Source organism: Anas acuta, chromosome 12 (genome assembly GCF_963932015.1).
Source record: "Anas acuta chromosome 12, bAnaAcu1.1, whole genome shotgun sequence".
In the NCBI taxonomy this organism is placed as follows: domain Eukaryota; kingdom Metazoa; phylum Chordata; class Aves; order Anseriformes; family Anatidae; genus Anas; species Anas acuta.
The window spans coordinates 18,972,578-18,989,122 of record NC_088990.1 but is presented as its reverse complement, the minus strand read 5'-3'; the positions used below and the strand labels follow the sequence as shown (position 1 = coordinate 18,989,122).

At 34.6% G+C, this 16,545-nt stretch overlaps 1 protein-coding gene and 1 long non-coding RNA gene across 7 annotated transcripts in view; one reads left to right on the top strand and one right to left on the bottom strand.

Annotated features, from left to right (window-relative positions):
- The window catches only part of LOC137862849 (uncharacterized), a 115,066-nt gene that overhangs the window by 6,627 nt on the left and 91,894 nt on the right, over positions 1-16,545 (bottom strand). The window lies entirely within an intron of this gene.
- The window catches only part of UNC13C (unc-13 homolog C), a 157,866-nt gene that overhangs the window by 121,681 nt on the left and 19,640 nt on the right, over positions 1-16,545 (top strand). For all 4 annotated transcript variants that reach the window (XM_068695262.1, XM_068695261.1, XM_068695260.1 and 1 more), the window contains 6 exons: positions 5,098-5,186; positions 7,388-7,537; positions 9,186-9,309; positions 12,027-12,083; positions 13,083-13,163; positions 16,125-16,272. In XM_068695262.1, coding sequence (XP_068551363.1) covers positions 5,098-5,186; positions 7,388-7,537; positions 9,186-9,309; positions 12,027-12,083; positions 13,083-13,163; positions 16,125-16,272 — 649 coding nt within the window. The remainder of the gene's footprint in view (positions 1-5,097; positions 5,187-7,387; positions 7,538-9,185; positions 9,310-12,026; positions 12,084-13,082; positions 13,164-16,124; positions 16,273-16,545) is intronic.

The window sequence follows — 16,545 nt, the reverse complement described above, 5'->3', positions numbered from 1 at the left end:
TTGAGCTATATCAATTAGCTGTTTTTTATTAAAACATAAAAATAAAAATTGAAAGAAAGTAGATTATGTGCAACAGTATTATATCAAGTATAGGCAAATCATATTTCCACTCCAGTAACTTTAGCTCCAACTTTACAAGCAATGCTCAGGAATTCCTATGGAAGTCTGTATGTGGGACTCGAAACTTTGATAGGATGACAAATGCCCAGACCCATAACATATTTAGGCAGAATACTTCTAGTGTCCAAATTGTATTCACCTTACCTAGCCAGTCAGCTGGGGGGATCTGTCATTGAAGTGATAGGTCTGATAAATATCTGTCTCTTTCCTAGATGTAAATTTTTTACTTTTTGTTTTTGTTTTTCTGAACAGAGGTAACAAGGTAGTCCCATTAGGAAAGTATAAGCAAACTATGCTGTGAAATTCCAGATAAATGCAGATGAATGGAATTAAGATTAGAGAGGTTCCAATTAATTCATGCAAAAGTAATTTTCATCTCTGTAGTTTCCTATGGAAACAAATTTGCCATTAAGAAGATTACGTCTGTGCATTACATTACAGCATAGAATAGCTCCATTTAACACATTATATAAAAAGCAGCCAAATTCATCAGAACTTTAACTCATTTCCAAGGTTTGTAGCATTAAAAAAAAAAAATCATAGCTTTAAGCAGCATTTAGAAGCAATTATGTACAACCATTTTTAAAAATATTTTCATCTGCTCAACAAAGCTATTATTTGCTTTTATTTAGCACGAAGTATAAGTTGAAGTACTAAATATCAATTAAATAATCCATAATTAACAGATCGTATGAAGTGTGCCAACAGACTAAGTTGTATGTTCTGTTGTGGGTAAAATTAAAAAAAAAAAAAAAAAAAAAAAACTATTATTTAAGATGGGGAACAAATTAAAATAATAATAATTTTAAAAATATATATTTGTGAAGACAAATCTTTATAAATACATTTATTTATAAATATATAAATATATTTATATTTTTATATAAATGTTTATAAATACATTTATAATTTTTATTTATATAAGAAAGACAGAAAAGTATGGTCTACAAATTAACAGGTTAGCAGCATTTCACCTACTCATATAAAATGTGTCCTTAAAAACAAAATCCAGATTTTGACAACTAGCAGCCTACCATGATATTTGAAGACTAGCCCACATATGTCATAAATTGTAAATGCAACACAAAAAGCTGAGATAAACAGTCTTTCCTCTCTAGCAATTCTTAAATTAGTTATGACACTTTAATGATGTCTTCTTTCCTTCAGCAGTAATCTGTTCAATTAGGGTTTTCTTTTTTCTTTTCCTAAAAAATTTATTCAGCATGTTGGATTTTTTTTTTAATTTTCACTCTATAGGAGCAGGCAAGACTTGAAGAAAAAAAGTCCTCAATACTTTATCTATATCCTCATATGACATAATCTTCAATGCCGATTATCATTCTCTTTTGCCTACCTTTCCTTCTAGATGGTTGCAAAGTAGCGTAACATTAGGACTAGGTTAGCCCTAAAATTCATCGTCTGTCTGGGTAGCTGAGAGTTCTGCAGCTGAGCATTTTAGTATCTATTTTCCTAAACTGCTACTAATAAAAATTCCATTTACCTGAGTTCTTACACATTTCCCTTCCCCACTCTGTACTATCAGATTTGCAGTTTTCCAACAGCAGATGAGCTTGTGAAATGGTTGTTTTAATTATTACTCTCTTGTTAGGAAGCAATACTAGTCAACAATGCTCAGGACTTTTCTTGGTCACTGGATAAAGGAACTCACCTCTGCATTACTGATCTGCCGCACTGGGAAACTTATTTCCTTTACATAGTGGCTTTGAAAACTATGTGTTATTGTCTCAAGTAGTAAGTGTTGTTATGTCAACCTGTGTAAGTCTCACTTCATTAAGCTAAACCATTTGCACATTCCTATAGTGCATTTCCCACACTTTTGTGAGAATAAGCAAACCTGGTAAAAAGTGCCTTAGCAGGAGTTGTTCACATCACTGCTGAAATATTAGATCTTTCAAAAGCACAAACAAACAAACAAAAAAAATCCTTTATGAGCTTTTTGTGATTTTATGCTGTCAGCTCTGTCATTTTTGCAGAATGCAGACCTGTAGTGAATTGCAACTTTATAGAATATTTAAGAGGGAAACAGTAGCAGTTTCTGCTTCCACTGAAATTCCTTTTTTATTCTCCAAAACTTATTGTCTTGTTTTTTTTTGTTTGTTTGTTTGTTTTTAAGTCAGCACAGCTGAACCTATTTTTTAAATTAACAAATCAGTGGATTAATTTATGTTTCAAAGATAAGACATACAGAAGAAAACCCATAAAAATTAGTTTGTGATGTGCAGTGGTACCAAAAGCTATGTCTTATCTTCACTGCACCAAGGCCATTCTAAAGCCATCTTTACCAATAGTATACTCCCCAAGGACTTTCACAGTACAGAACCTAGTAGTCCATAGTCATTTCATATCAGACAAAAAGTGGCTCATAGCTGAGGTATATTTGGATGGTGCCAGACAAGGACTGATGCCTGAGGACCCTCTGATTTGCCCTGGGAACTCACTGACACACAGAGGAGACATGGTAAATGAAAAGTGCACATTTTAGTTTTGGTGAAGAACTCAAGTTGTCCTGTGTTTAAATAATAATAATAATAAAAATAATAATAATAATAAAAAAAAAACAAAACAGTGGTACTCAGAAATATTGTTAACAGCCTGCATACCTCTTTATATTCCACTGCTCCCTGTGACACTGCATTAGTAAGCATGAACATGTGTATTCACAAGGCTGGATGTCCTTCCAGCTGCCTCCAACTGTGCACACAAACTCGTTTGTGTAATTTGTGAGCACAAAGCCCTCTAAAACTTTAAGCGCTTGCATGCATCTTTCTATAATGTGTGTTTTGTTGACAATATGATATTAGTAATTGATCCTTCTATTGTTGACCAAACTAAGTCCAATTTCAGGTGAATTTAGCAAATGTATTTTGGGGTTTTCACAACAACCTCTGATAGAAAATAACTACATTGACCTAGTAAAAAGATTATTCTCTAGCTTGTACATAATGTGGTAAGAAAATTAGAGTCTTCTGCCTGCCCAGTATTCTGTGTTTTCTTTAAAGTGACGTTCAATGTGATGTTCAATTTAATGTTCAATGTGAATGCATTTGCATTCATTTTTATTTTTTCTTTTGTTAAATGTGTTAATATTCTAGTGGAGTTCTGTAGTTTATGGTTTATGCATCCTACCAAAGGAGGTGTTATAATTCCCTTGTTAAACACATCTTCTGGAAAAATTGCTCCCTTCATTAGTCAACTCTAGCTTTGCTAACTAATACAGACGTTTCAGTAAAATTAGTTTTTCAGTCTCTGCTTTTCATATGAAGGAAAGCAATCACTTTAAGTGTTTGAACTGTCAGAGTTTATCTGCCAGGGAAATTACTAAGACATGAAGTGGAGAAGCAACAGAACCTCTCACAATGCAAAATAAATAAAAACAAAGTATTCACAGTGTTAAAATAGTAGCTTCTCAGGTTAGAAAAGTGCTACACATCACTATATTCTAAAGGACATACAGCAATTACCCTCTTCACCTATTTCATATTTTTGACAAACTGTAATGAACATAGATTTTCTACGGTTTTAAACCACACATAATCTTTAAGGAGAGAACGGATGGCGTAAGACTATAACACAGATCTTTGGGGGTGTTTCAGGGTTTACTTAGATTTTCCTTTATTTTGCATTAGAATTCCTGTGTAGTCTTATGTAAGCCATCCAATATGCTGTGACATAGTTTACTCCTTTCTCTAAAGTATGATTAAAAGAGTTGACCCACTGCACCATAGTACTCTGAGATGCTCTCTGAAGCTGATGCTTCAGATGAAGAATAAGAACTAAACCCCACTCATATAGTCAAAAGATATGAACATGACCTGATTGTGTATTCCAAACGCAAAATTTCCTTTGAAATTGCCTGAAGATCTTTATTGCTGAACTGAGCCCAGAATTTGAGGATTATCACTGAAAATCACTCCCTAACACTTGCAGGTACCTTTGCAGCTACCTTGCAGGTAGCTGAAAAACCTGGAACATCAGCTATTAACTTGTATTCTGCTGTTGGTCCTGATGATCATCAATCATACCCTACAGTGTACTGTAACTATTTTTCCTGAATGTTACAGCTTAGGGAGAAAGAAAAAAGTCTTTTTTTGTTGTTGTTGTTGAAAAAACATGCATAGCAAATAAAGCAAGCTGCTGGCCAATATCATAAGAGTACCTTTTTGATTAAATATCAGTGCATGAATCCCCATCCCTGTAAATGTAAAATTACTTTTCTCCCCTGCATTTCCTCTTTTCCTATGTTTAGAAAACCTGTATGAAAGATACAGGAGCTGTTCTCCCTGTACATCCAAATGTTTTGCACTGTGCTTGAATTATGTATGTCTTAATGGCTTTTAGAAATAGAAATACTGAAATTCAGTGGATTCACTTCCCTCATACTTTATCAGTAGAAGCAGCATGGATAGCTTTTAAACCATCTTTTCCAGAGTGGGCTGTTCTACTTTCATGATGCATTAATGGGAAAATGGAAACATCTTCCAAGAAAAACACTAAATAAATAAATAAATATAAGCAGTGGTAAGATGCACCAAAAAAAAAAAAAAAAAGGAAGGAAAGAAAGAAAGAAAAATTAATCCATAGACAGTATTATTAACATAAGCACTAACTTCTTTTGGTATGCTTTGTGAATATCATTGGCCTAACAATAGAACATTCTGTTCTTGTGTCTGCTAACAAAATTTTCACTGTCCCACAGAAAGCCATTGCTCCGTGGCACACATGGAAATCACATTGTGATTTCCAACAACAATTCCTCATTATTACAGTCAAACATTTTCCTTTGATTGGCAATTGGAATTTTAGGCTCACTAAGCAATCCTGTGTTGTAACAGGTGTTTCCACGTTTGATTTCCCATAGCGCAGTGTATTGTTGCATATAATTCCAAATTTGTTAATTTAACCAAAAAAAAAAAAAAAGCATATAAGAAAAATATAACATTACTTATCTCTTTGCAGTTGGATCCTGAAGCTAGTGTTGTTCTAAAAGAACTCCAGGTGAAACTTGGTAGTGTCCTGGATGAACTCAGTGTAACATATGCCACAAGGTAACTAAATTATTTTATTGCAAATCTTAGAGAAATAGTCCTGCTCATTAACCTAATTTATTGCCTAAGTCTCGGTAGTTGTTTGGATGTCCCACAGCATAGTTTGCTTCTGCCCTGATATCATGGTGTGCATTGGTGTTTAAACATTGAAATAGAGCAGTAACTTCACTGCAAAGAAAACTGAAAATGGTCTGTAGTCACTAATGTGTCACAGAAATAAGGCTGCTGACTTTTGTTATGCTTTCTGGAAAACAAAAATAGCTGTTTTTTTCTTGCTTGATGCTATGTTAAACCTCTCTCTGACCATGTATATGTTACTCCCTGAGACTGACAACTTATTTCTGAGTGGCATGCTTCAACTAAGGATGTCTGCCTGAGTTAAGCCTGCCTGAAATGTCACTGTAATTGATCTTCTTGGGTCATTTGCTTACCTATGGATCTGCAAGAATTTTGAACTGAGCTCTCTTTACTCTCAAAATTTTTCATTAATCAGAGTGCACTCTGAAGTCTTGAATACTCAGACTCACTGGGCCAGCAGCAAATCTGTGCTATGAGAAGCTGCAAGCTGTTTTTGCTTCAAATTAGAAAGGAATCTAAGAAAGGGGGATTAGTGGTACTCATTAAGCAAAGGCTGTAGTGACTTCTTTAATCCAGCAGTGAACCATCTGGGTGGACTGTGTTCACTTTTCCTGCATGTGCTTTGTTTCTAACTTTTCTCTTTGCTACCAGACCCTGGTTTCTCTGTTGACAGGGTATGAATGCTGTCTCATTCCAGGGTTACTTTTTTGAACAAGACAACTAGATTTCTGGAAGAGAATACTCAGTGTTATTTCAATCTAGAATATGCTTCAGGTAACTAAAACTGACTACTTGTGGGTCAGATAACTGCCAGAGTTTGTGAGGTTAACGTCTTAGAAAGACGCCTAATTATTTTTATTTGAGGGACTGCGTTTACATGAGCAGCTTCAATAACAGCTTTATGGTCGTTTTAACCAAGGCTCTAGAGTGTGTAAGTCCATGTCAACTGAAAAGCTTCTGATTTTCCAGTGTTTTCACATGGAGACTTGCATTTTATTTTTTTGATGAGCAATGTATCTGGAACTTAATGCATAATGAAAATGTGTTTGTTTTCTTTCTTTCTCTTATAGTGAATTTTCTTTCACTTTCATTGCATTAATCTTTGCTATTTATCTTTTCACATTAGAAGGCCTGGTATATTTATGGACTGTGTTTTGCATTTCTGTTCATAAACTAATACAAAAATAATTTCATTCATCATAAATCAATTCATAAACCAAGTTACTATGTATACAGAAGCCTTATTCTGACTCTAAACTGTTGATGCTGAGTAACTGCCACTCTGTATCATTTAAATGTACTTATTGAAGATTGTATTGAATCAATGATATCAGAAGACTGTCACACACATTTGTCTACCAGTTCAATTAGGAAGCTGAATAATTTGGACATAAGCTGACAAGACATAACTCAAGGAGCAAGAGCTTGTTCACACGCCCTTTGAGGTGAAAATGATTCCTTCAAGGAGGAAGTATCTGTAACAACTTCTAAACATGTTTTTTTTTTTTTTTTTAGTGAAAGATTATTTTAAACAGTCCAAATGTGTTAGCCCTTCCAACTAGTTGCAAAGAAATAGGCAAAGCTTCTAATAGCATTAACTCTGTGAAACCCAGGAAAAAGACAAGTTGAACCTAACAGGGCAAAATCAGTAGAAGTTTTCTATTTGTCCTCAAGGAGAACACCAAAGCTTGTTTCTTTTATTAACCACAAAGGAAAAAAATAATCTCTGGTCCCCTCTTCCTGTTGTGCCTTCACAGCAAAAATAAAATCTTGAGCTGTTGCTAGCTTGTCATCAGTCATATCCTAAACTGTGGATTTACAAATTTTGTACATCTATCGCTTTCAGAAAATAAATGGCATTACCACAAATGTATGAAAAGCATAATGACAGAACTGAAACAAGAAAAGGGAGAAAAAATCAAAACAGTAAATGTATTAATTTTATGAGTTATCATGCATAGAAGGGGGTATTTTCAGTCTGTAGCACTGCAGCATCTTGCATTTGTGAACTTTCCAACACTGCAGAGAAGATTCAGTTCTGGTTGACAAATCTCATGCAAAATGATGAATACTGTCTTATACCCCATAATTCTTTCATTCTTGTTTTTCCCTCTATCCTACAGTTTCCAATTTATTATTGAAGATTGTGTAAGACAAATGAGCTCTGAACTCAATCAAATGAGAGGAAATGGGAACACAGCGGCCAATAAGAACAGTGCAGCCATTGATGCAGAGATTGTGCTTCGGCCGCTCATGGATTTCCTCGATAAAACGTAAGTATGGCAGATTAATGAGTGTGACACATTAGGAAGTTGCTGCTACTTGGTCTTATCCAGACTAGAAATATTTTGCAGTATTTTTAATATTTGTAGTAGCCTTAGGCGTTCCAACTATTTTAAGTACCAGCTTTATTTATACTAAGCAATATTTTTATAGGCATCATATTTGCCTTTTCTATTGTCTTTTTTTTTTTTGTCATATTTTGAGGTATTTATTAGTTAGTGTTAGTAAAAGGCCTGTGCACCAGGAGATGTTGTATAAAGAAAATTGTACTGAACAAAATATAGTAACTCCATATGCTGAAATGGTTTGGCATTTGGTCTAGACTGACACCCAGTGACCCCCTGCTTATTTACATGCACTTCCATGACATCAAAAACACAACAAAAGATGGTTTTTATGCTTTTGAAAAACTGCTGTGCATCTATGATCAGTTAAGACACTATGCAGAAGTCAGTCCAAAATAGTTCTGTGGGCTGACTAGTAATACCCAAGTCAAAAACTGATTTAAAGGATACATTTATAATTGAGTTTTCACTCACCAGGTCATTCCTCTATATGCTTGCTTAGTTTTTCTAAGCATGAGGTTGATGTTTCTAAGACTATTGTCTTAAAAACATGACTAGAAACACAGCTCCCGAATATATATACATACATAGCCAAAGTCTAAAGGAAACCTGGAACATAAGGGGCATGGGAGGGAATTGTAAGGGATTTTGCTTTGTCTTTTACAGTTTAATTTTTCTAGGCTTCATTTTTTGAGGGCTTTGGCAGTTACGAGAATTTCAGTGCCAGCTGGCAATGGCCGAGCACTTATTTAAAGTACTTATGATAAGCACTGACTGTGTAATACTGTCGAGTGCAGCACCCAGCTTCCTAAACTGGCAAAAATTTTTGGCTGCTGTATCTATGTCAGCATTTTATTGCTACCTATCTACCTAGTCCTGTGTGCTAATTTACTAGAGGATTATGTGTGGTTTTCAATTGTAATTATTGTTAAGATGTTTATTCATAGCACAAGTTTTTTAAGAAAAAACAAAAATACTTATACACTCACACGTGCTATCCTAAGGTCATATTTTAAAAATACGAATACTGACTTTTGCCTGTCAGGTTCAATTCCAGATTGCCACTTTTTAAACGACCTTCATACCTTCTTTGAGATTTAATACAATAATGACATAATGGAAACAAAAAATGTGGTTTTAAATTACTTTCTGAATAGACAATGTTCCTTACCATTGGAACGTTAAACAAAATTTTAGCAGATGCCTAATGCACAGAAAGATGTGAAATTAAAAAAAAAGAAAAGACACTTAGGGACTACCACCTTTCTTACACAAATTAAGTATAGATAATAGAATTATAAACATATATTAACATTTTACTATATTAATATTTAGCATTTTCAATAAATACATGTTAGTAATATATTAGGCAACAAGAGAAGTAGTGAAGTTTTACATGTTTTTTTCTAATCTGCTAAAAAATAAATATGTGCAATAACTAATCTATCGAGAGATCAGTATTAGTAGAGAAAGCTAAACTACTATGCCCATTAATCTGAATATATACTGATAGAGTACCTCTGAAGTGCTAATGCTATTTTTGGAGACGTATTTGTGTTTGGTTTTATTCCAGTTTAAGCCTCTGTGCAAAAATCTGTGAGAAGACAGTTCTGAAACGGGTTTTAAAAGAGCTTTGGAAGTTAGTCTTGAACAAAATAGAAAAACAAATCGTGCTTCCACCACTGACGGACCAAACTGTAAGTGTAACAGCTGCAGGTCACATGTATGATAAAGGATTCTAATAAACATTGTGCTTAAACAGGTGTCTGATTAGGGGGTTCTAATACTAACCTTTTTTCCAGTGTTTGAAAGGATTTAGGTTGCTTTTCTGTAGCTAGTGAGGAAGAGCCTGCTTTGTGATAGTGCCGGCCCCACCCTGGAGCAGTTTTGGCAGATTTTTTTTTAATGACTGTAGGATAAGAGAAGCAGAATCACTGACCCTGCAGCATGCTTTTGTATAAGGGTTTCTAAGTGTGATTTTTGTAATGCACAGTAACAAGAGTGTTCCTGGCCCCTCCTAGGAATTCAGTCATTGATATTGCCACAGCTCCCATAAAGTGAGGAAGCTTCCATCCCATTCTCCAGCCCTGCCTGTACTTAAGAGCAGGAAACTGAAGCCAATTTTTAGCACTACAATTTTTTATTATTATTATTATTTTTTAATAGCAGAATTGATCGGAGGTTCTCTTTGGGGAGGACTGTATTTACATACAAGAGGGAAATAGACTATATGTTAACAAGCAAAGTAGTGCTGCTACATCCAAGACCACTGTGGGTGATGGCTTGACATGAATATAGAATGGGGACAGCACTGAGGGGACTGGTAAAATCTGTTTCTAAGGATAGAAGGATGGAAGAAAATGGCCTGGAGCACCACCCCCTCTCCCCAGCTCCTTTCTTCTTTTCTGGTCTGGGATAATGTAAATGTTAATTCTTCCCATTTCCAATCCTGCATAGAATGAATTCACCATCTTTATGACAAGCTAATCACTATGTTGCTGTAGAGTGCCTCTGGGCAACTTTACTGTATACATCCTATGTTACCAATAAAGCTGTTAAAAACATATTTGTAAGGATCCATAAGTTAAAGGCATAAAACATATTAAAAATGTATGACAGAAAGTTGCTAGAGGGAAAAGGGAAAATAGAACACATTGAAATGGTGCTAAGGTAGCAATGAAATAATATGAGCTTTTAGTAATTCTAGAGTAGAGCTAATCCCATCACCATAGTAAGGACTCCATTCACTGAGATTATTCATATTTATTATATTGCTGTTTTTTACTATGCATAACTAGAAACAGGTTCTCTTCTTTCAGTAGCTGTGTCAATTTTATACGTGTAAGGTTTTCCATTCGCTTTTTCAACATTTTGGTGCAAAATTTATATGCAAATGCATAAATAGTGCTTACATATGGCAACTGCATTTCCCATCAGGAGTTAGGAACATTTATTTGCTTTATGCAGATCAGTTGTTACGCTTTGAATCATAGAATAGTATGGTTCAGAGGTAAGGGATTTGTTTTGTGTTGTTTTTGTGTTGTTGGGTTTTTTTTGTTTGGTTTGGTATGGTTTGTTTTTTTGCTGCTCTTTTTAACTGCTTGTCAAGAATGATTATAGAGGATTTAGTGATCATAAAATATGGGTTTAAATTCAGAACATGTCAGTACCCTTAAAAAAAATAGTTTTGACTTAACACTAGACCATTATCTGGTGTGTTAACACAACTGATTATTTCACCATAGACAATGAGTTAAGCTTTTGCAGGTTCTTCAGGGCTGTTCACTTCCCACTGTGCTTATTTACATTAGCATAGCATCTGAGAGCCTTGATTATGGACAAGTATCTCTTTGACTTATTGTACAGCAACAATCCAAGCCTTAGCTTAAAAATATTAGACATAAAATTAGAAGCACAAGAAACCACTACCATCAGAATAGGCAGTATCACATATAGGAAACTGGAAGGAATCATGCTTCAGGCATTCAGCTACTTCACCCTATCAAGTAAATTAAAATATGTATCTTGTGTAATTTAAATGTTCTCTTAGCTTTGCAAAACAGTGTCCTGGGTCTGGCTGGGATGTTAACTTTCCCTGCAGCAGCCCATACAATGCTGTGCTCTGCACTTGTAGCTAGAACAGCAGTGGTATCACACCAGGGTTGTGTCTACTGCTGAGCAGTGCTAGCACAGCATCAGGACTCTCTCTAACCCTCCTAGGGGGCGGGCAAAAAAGTGAGAAGAGAAACATCACCAGGGCAGCTGATCTAAACCAACCAAAGGGATATTCCATAACATATGATGTCACACTCAGCAATAAAAGGTGGAAATAGGAAGAAGAGTGTGGGTTCTCACTGCAAAAAAACGTTGGTCCTCTTCCCGAACACCAGCTACATGCGTTGAGGTCCTGCTTCAAGGACGTAGTCAAGCATCGCTCATTTGTGTGATTATAGTCACGTGGCATGGGATGTGCAACACCTTGTGAGCCCTCTGATGGCACATGCTGCTTTTTGTGGGAATTAGAGAGTAATTTCTTTCCTCTGTACTTCCACATAGCCTTTGTTTGTGTTTTTGTTCCTTTTTTTTTCCTTTCCCCCTCCCTTTTCCCCTTTCCCTTTTTTCCCTTTTAGTTAAATTGTTTAGTTAATAATATTTCCTTATTATTATTATTATTATTATTATTATTAGTTTTCCCTTTAATTAATTTATCCTTATCTCAACCCGTGAGTTGTTCTTTACTTCTTCCCTCCTCATCTGGGGAGGGGGAGTGAGAGAGCAGTTGTGGGGTTCAGCTGCCTAGCACGGTAAAACCACCACAAACAGTGATTTTGGCTAATGTCTTAGTTCCTGCGAAGACACAGAAAGTAACTACACGGTATTGAGTATGTTTCCTGAATTTTCAATTTGATTACAGGGGCCTCAGATGATATTCAGTGCAGCCAAAGATCTTGGACAACTGTCAAAACTCAAGGTAATGTAGTCTAATGATATAGTCTAATGAAGCTGTGAATGGCTTGCTCTAACAGAAAAACAGATGAAATATCAGTGACTGTGAGGACAGACTTCATGACTCATTCTTGTTCTTATTTACTATAATAAGCTTGAATGTGGCAGTAGCTATTCATAGGTCAGTAATGATTTTACAGTCTCATCCAAACAAAAAATAGACAGTATGCTCATATGATAAAGTAATCAAGAAGTTATCATTCCCATGTTGCACAACTAGTCCTATAAGCATTAAATATCACCAAAAATGAATTATATTTGTGTGCTGTTCTGGAACCAGTTCTGAAAAAATGCTAGGATGGGAGTACTGGTAAATTTGTTCAGTGTATTACTGAAAATAGTTACTTAAACCTCTGCAGTATACTCATCAGCACTGCATTATTGAAGTCCATAATATAACTTCACAGAGAGCTTAGACATTTGATACTAATGTCAGTTGTTTGACAATCAGTTTTGACAATATCATTTCAGAATTGAGGAGAAACAGACAAATTTATGTTTCTATAAATACTCAGCTTGCTAGCATCATTAAAATGTTGCTTAATTCAGTTACAGGATGCTTATAGTAGACAAAGTTCACAGGTATATAGTCACTTTATGACTATTTAACTTATGTTAAAATGTGAAAGTTTTTTGTTTTTTTTTTAAACACGCTGCATTAACAAGCATCAGTTAAAATTTAAGGTTCATTAATAAAAAAATATTTCAGTATCATCCAATATAATTATTTGAATATAAAATTTGTCTGTAAAAGAAAGAAATAGTGATGCAGATGCTGAGTATTAAATGTTGGTTCTTTTTCCCCAGAACCTGTTGTCAAGAAACAATATAATATGTTAGAATTCTGAGACTAAATTAATCCCTATTAAACACAGGAGTTTGGGGAGCAAACTCTTCCAAGAATAGACAGGCCTCAGAACTGATTCTCTTTCATAATCAACTGCCTTCTTAACTTGCCTTGCAGGACCACGTGATTCGAGAGGATGCCAGAAGTCTGAGCCTGAGGCAGTGTGCAATAATGGAAGTAGCACTAGCTACTATTAAGGTACAGCTTTACGTTTTTTTCTGTTCTGTGTTGGAATGAACAAGCATATAATTACATAAAACAGCAGATTCTTATATAGAGTGGTCCCTTATAATCATTAAGATCCCTTGAATATGACAAGAAACATTTGATCCTAGCTTTGTAGTGACCTGAAAGCAATAATAGCATAAACTAGAAAAATTGTTCAACCACTTGCAGACAGAACATGTTCAGCAATAAAGTAATGGGTGGCCAAAATCTGATTCTTGTGTTCCTTTACAGTTTAGAGTTAGTGCAGTCAGGCCAAACCCTCATTTAGCCTCTCTTTCTCCCAGAAGGAAGGAGCAGAGGCAGAAAACTTCAGTTGTTCCTAGCTGCACTCTCCTGCAAATATATATGATGTTGTTTACAGCACACCAGAAAACAAGGCCTTTTCTACCATGAATTACGGTATATTATTTTAACTTCACTGTTCAGTTGAATTTTTCAACTTTTCATAGTTTAGAACTCACCATCTGATTTACTGTTTTTCCTAAATAATTGGATTGATTGTCACATAAGAAAGGGAAGGAGGCAGCTACTTCAGTATTAAATTGAAGATTCAAAGACGACAACATTCGTGATGAGTCCAGTGCAACAAAATAACGTCTCAAAAAACAAGAAAGAATTATCGAACAGGGCTCCCAATTGCCATCTTTTGTATTTGGTTTAACTTCTTACATATAACATTTGGGAATTACTGCTCTTGTGGAACCAGAAACAGAACAAAATAGTGAAGGACAATTGTGTCCTCCCAAACTAAACCCTGTAGACTCTTTAGTTTAACATGTCAATCTTATTGGTTTTGATCAAAGGATTCTAACCTTGATTCCAGCACTTAAACTCTTAAGAGTAATCAGGAGTTATAGATATTAATAATTTTACTAAACTAAAGCCTAGATTTAGGGGAGAAATATTAGAAACAATGAAAATTCACTCTTCAGTATTCCTCTGTGAGCTATGTTCATAAACTGAGCGAAAAAATGCACTCTGAAAAAAAATATTTTCAAATTGTGAGTCAGTGTCTTGGCATTATAACATGCTCCCTGTACTATGTTACGTGAAATGGCAAAATCTTTTTTTTTTTCCAAAATAGTAAACAAATAGCCATAATCATGCAGAAATTGGTCTTACACTATTACAAAGAGAACAAAAGACAAACTTTGAGAATTAACTCAAGAAAAAAAGACTACTGTGTTGCTTTGGGAATCCAGTTTGTAAGTTTAATGATCAAAACATACACTTTCTGGGTAATGCTAAGTATAGCTTGAAAGTCAAAAAATTCTGCCTAAATAATAATACAAGATTGGTAAAAATGACATACGGTGTCTTGAAAATAACCTATTGTACAGAAGGGATTAGAAGGGAGGAACATCTCTGTACTCACATTCTTTTCTGGTTTTGCTTTCATTAGTCAAATTTTTGATTGCAAAAATTAATTCAATGAACAACTTAAAAATAATTCGATTTATGATTTTTGTATTAATGCTTGGGAGAGTGTAAAATGAAGGCATGATCTTTCATCTTATCCATATTATCCTTCTTTGCATGTTATAAAAAGAACCTTAGCAGATAGATAAGGGAAAATGGTGTTCTGGCCTCAGTTATCTCAAACTGAGATACAATAATGATATGGTCACGTTATTTTTGTTTACATGCAAAACTTGACATTTATAGGCAAAGGCAAAAAATAAATAAATAAGACACAAGATTAGAGTTAGGTTTCCTTGATTTTTTTTTTTTTTAATATTTGTCAGCTTTCATGGAGCTTTTAGTCCTTTCCAGCTGCTGCTGTAGATAAGATTTTATTGGGAGACAACTAAAATATATCTCAGTAATTGCCACGATAACAGGAAATATCATTAACAGATTTTAACACCTGCTTATAAATTGATTAAAATCCTCCATGAAAGCATGAGTACACTTTTTACCCATTCATAAAATAGAGATGTCCTTGGAAAGTACAATATGAATTAATGCACTTGGAAAGATACAAATTTCACATAAGTATGAAATGATGAAAAAATAAATGTGATTTATCAGAACCTCTTAAACTGACACTGCTTACATGTGATTAAAAAAACATTAAAACTTTTCATTAGAATGCATGCTGTTTGTCAACAGAACAAACATTGTATAGCCCTTACATCACATTTTTTATTATTATTATTTAGAAGAAAACCATAAGATTCCCATGGATCATCACTGAGAACTAGGAATCAGGCTCCAGTCCTGTTCAGCACTGACAAACTTGGACAGCTTCAGCCAGATTACATAAAATCCTTTGTTTTCCTCCTATACGTACATTTCTCCCTGTAATACACAGTCACCCTCAACACAGAAAGGTGGTCAAAATTGAGATTAAACAAGATAACCACCATGGAAACTACCATGGAATTTATAGTCATTTCCCAAAGCAGAAACGATTTCAGGTACAGACAGTTACAAAGCAATGATAATCCAAAACTTCATGTTCTAGGATCCTCTCTTTTAAATTTCGTTTAAATTTCTAATGGCAACCTTCCTTCAGAAAGAATATTTTCTTTACTTGTACTATAAACCATGCCTTGGTTTTAGAATTTTTAGACAGAGCAATCCCCACAACCTAAAAGAACCTTGCATGTATATAATATACACGTGTGTATTTGTATATACATACATTTTTACATAAAAATGCTTGAGATCATGAAGATCAAAATTTAAATTTAATATAATTTTTACCCTTATAAATCTTAAATTTTCACCTTTGGAAAGATGCTCTGTAGGAGAGCTGATGAGAGTTATCTCAACAGCTACAATCACAAATCTAATCACACTGTCAAGGTTATTTGTAAAAAAGTTTGTGTAATAATTTTATTTAAAATTATCTGTATATAACTTGGGGCATCTGTTAGATATTTTACCTTTCTCAATGTCCATATTTGATTATTTATTTTTTTTTAGCAATACTTCCACGCTGGAGGAAGTGGGCTGAAAAAGAACTTCCTGGAAAAGAGCCCAGACCTACAGTCCCTGAGATACGCTCTTAGTCTTTACACACAAACTACTGATGCCTTGATAAAGAAATTTATAGACACTCAAACATCTCAAAGTAAGTCATCTATAACATGTATCAAATTATATTTTAAGTGTTTTAAATGACTGGTTACCAATCACAGTCTCTAAACACTGTGGTATTTTAGAGTTTACTGTCACAAATCTGCCTGTGTGATGTTATCCCATATCAATCGCTGTTGTCAATTGGTGGAGCTTATCTGAGGCCAATATATTTAACAGACTATCTCTTCACATGAACAATAGGTCCCATAGCTCTATATGAATATTTAGTATCAGGAATATTTACAGAAGTACTCCACACACTAAC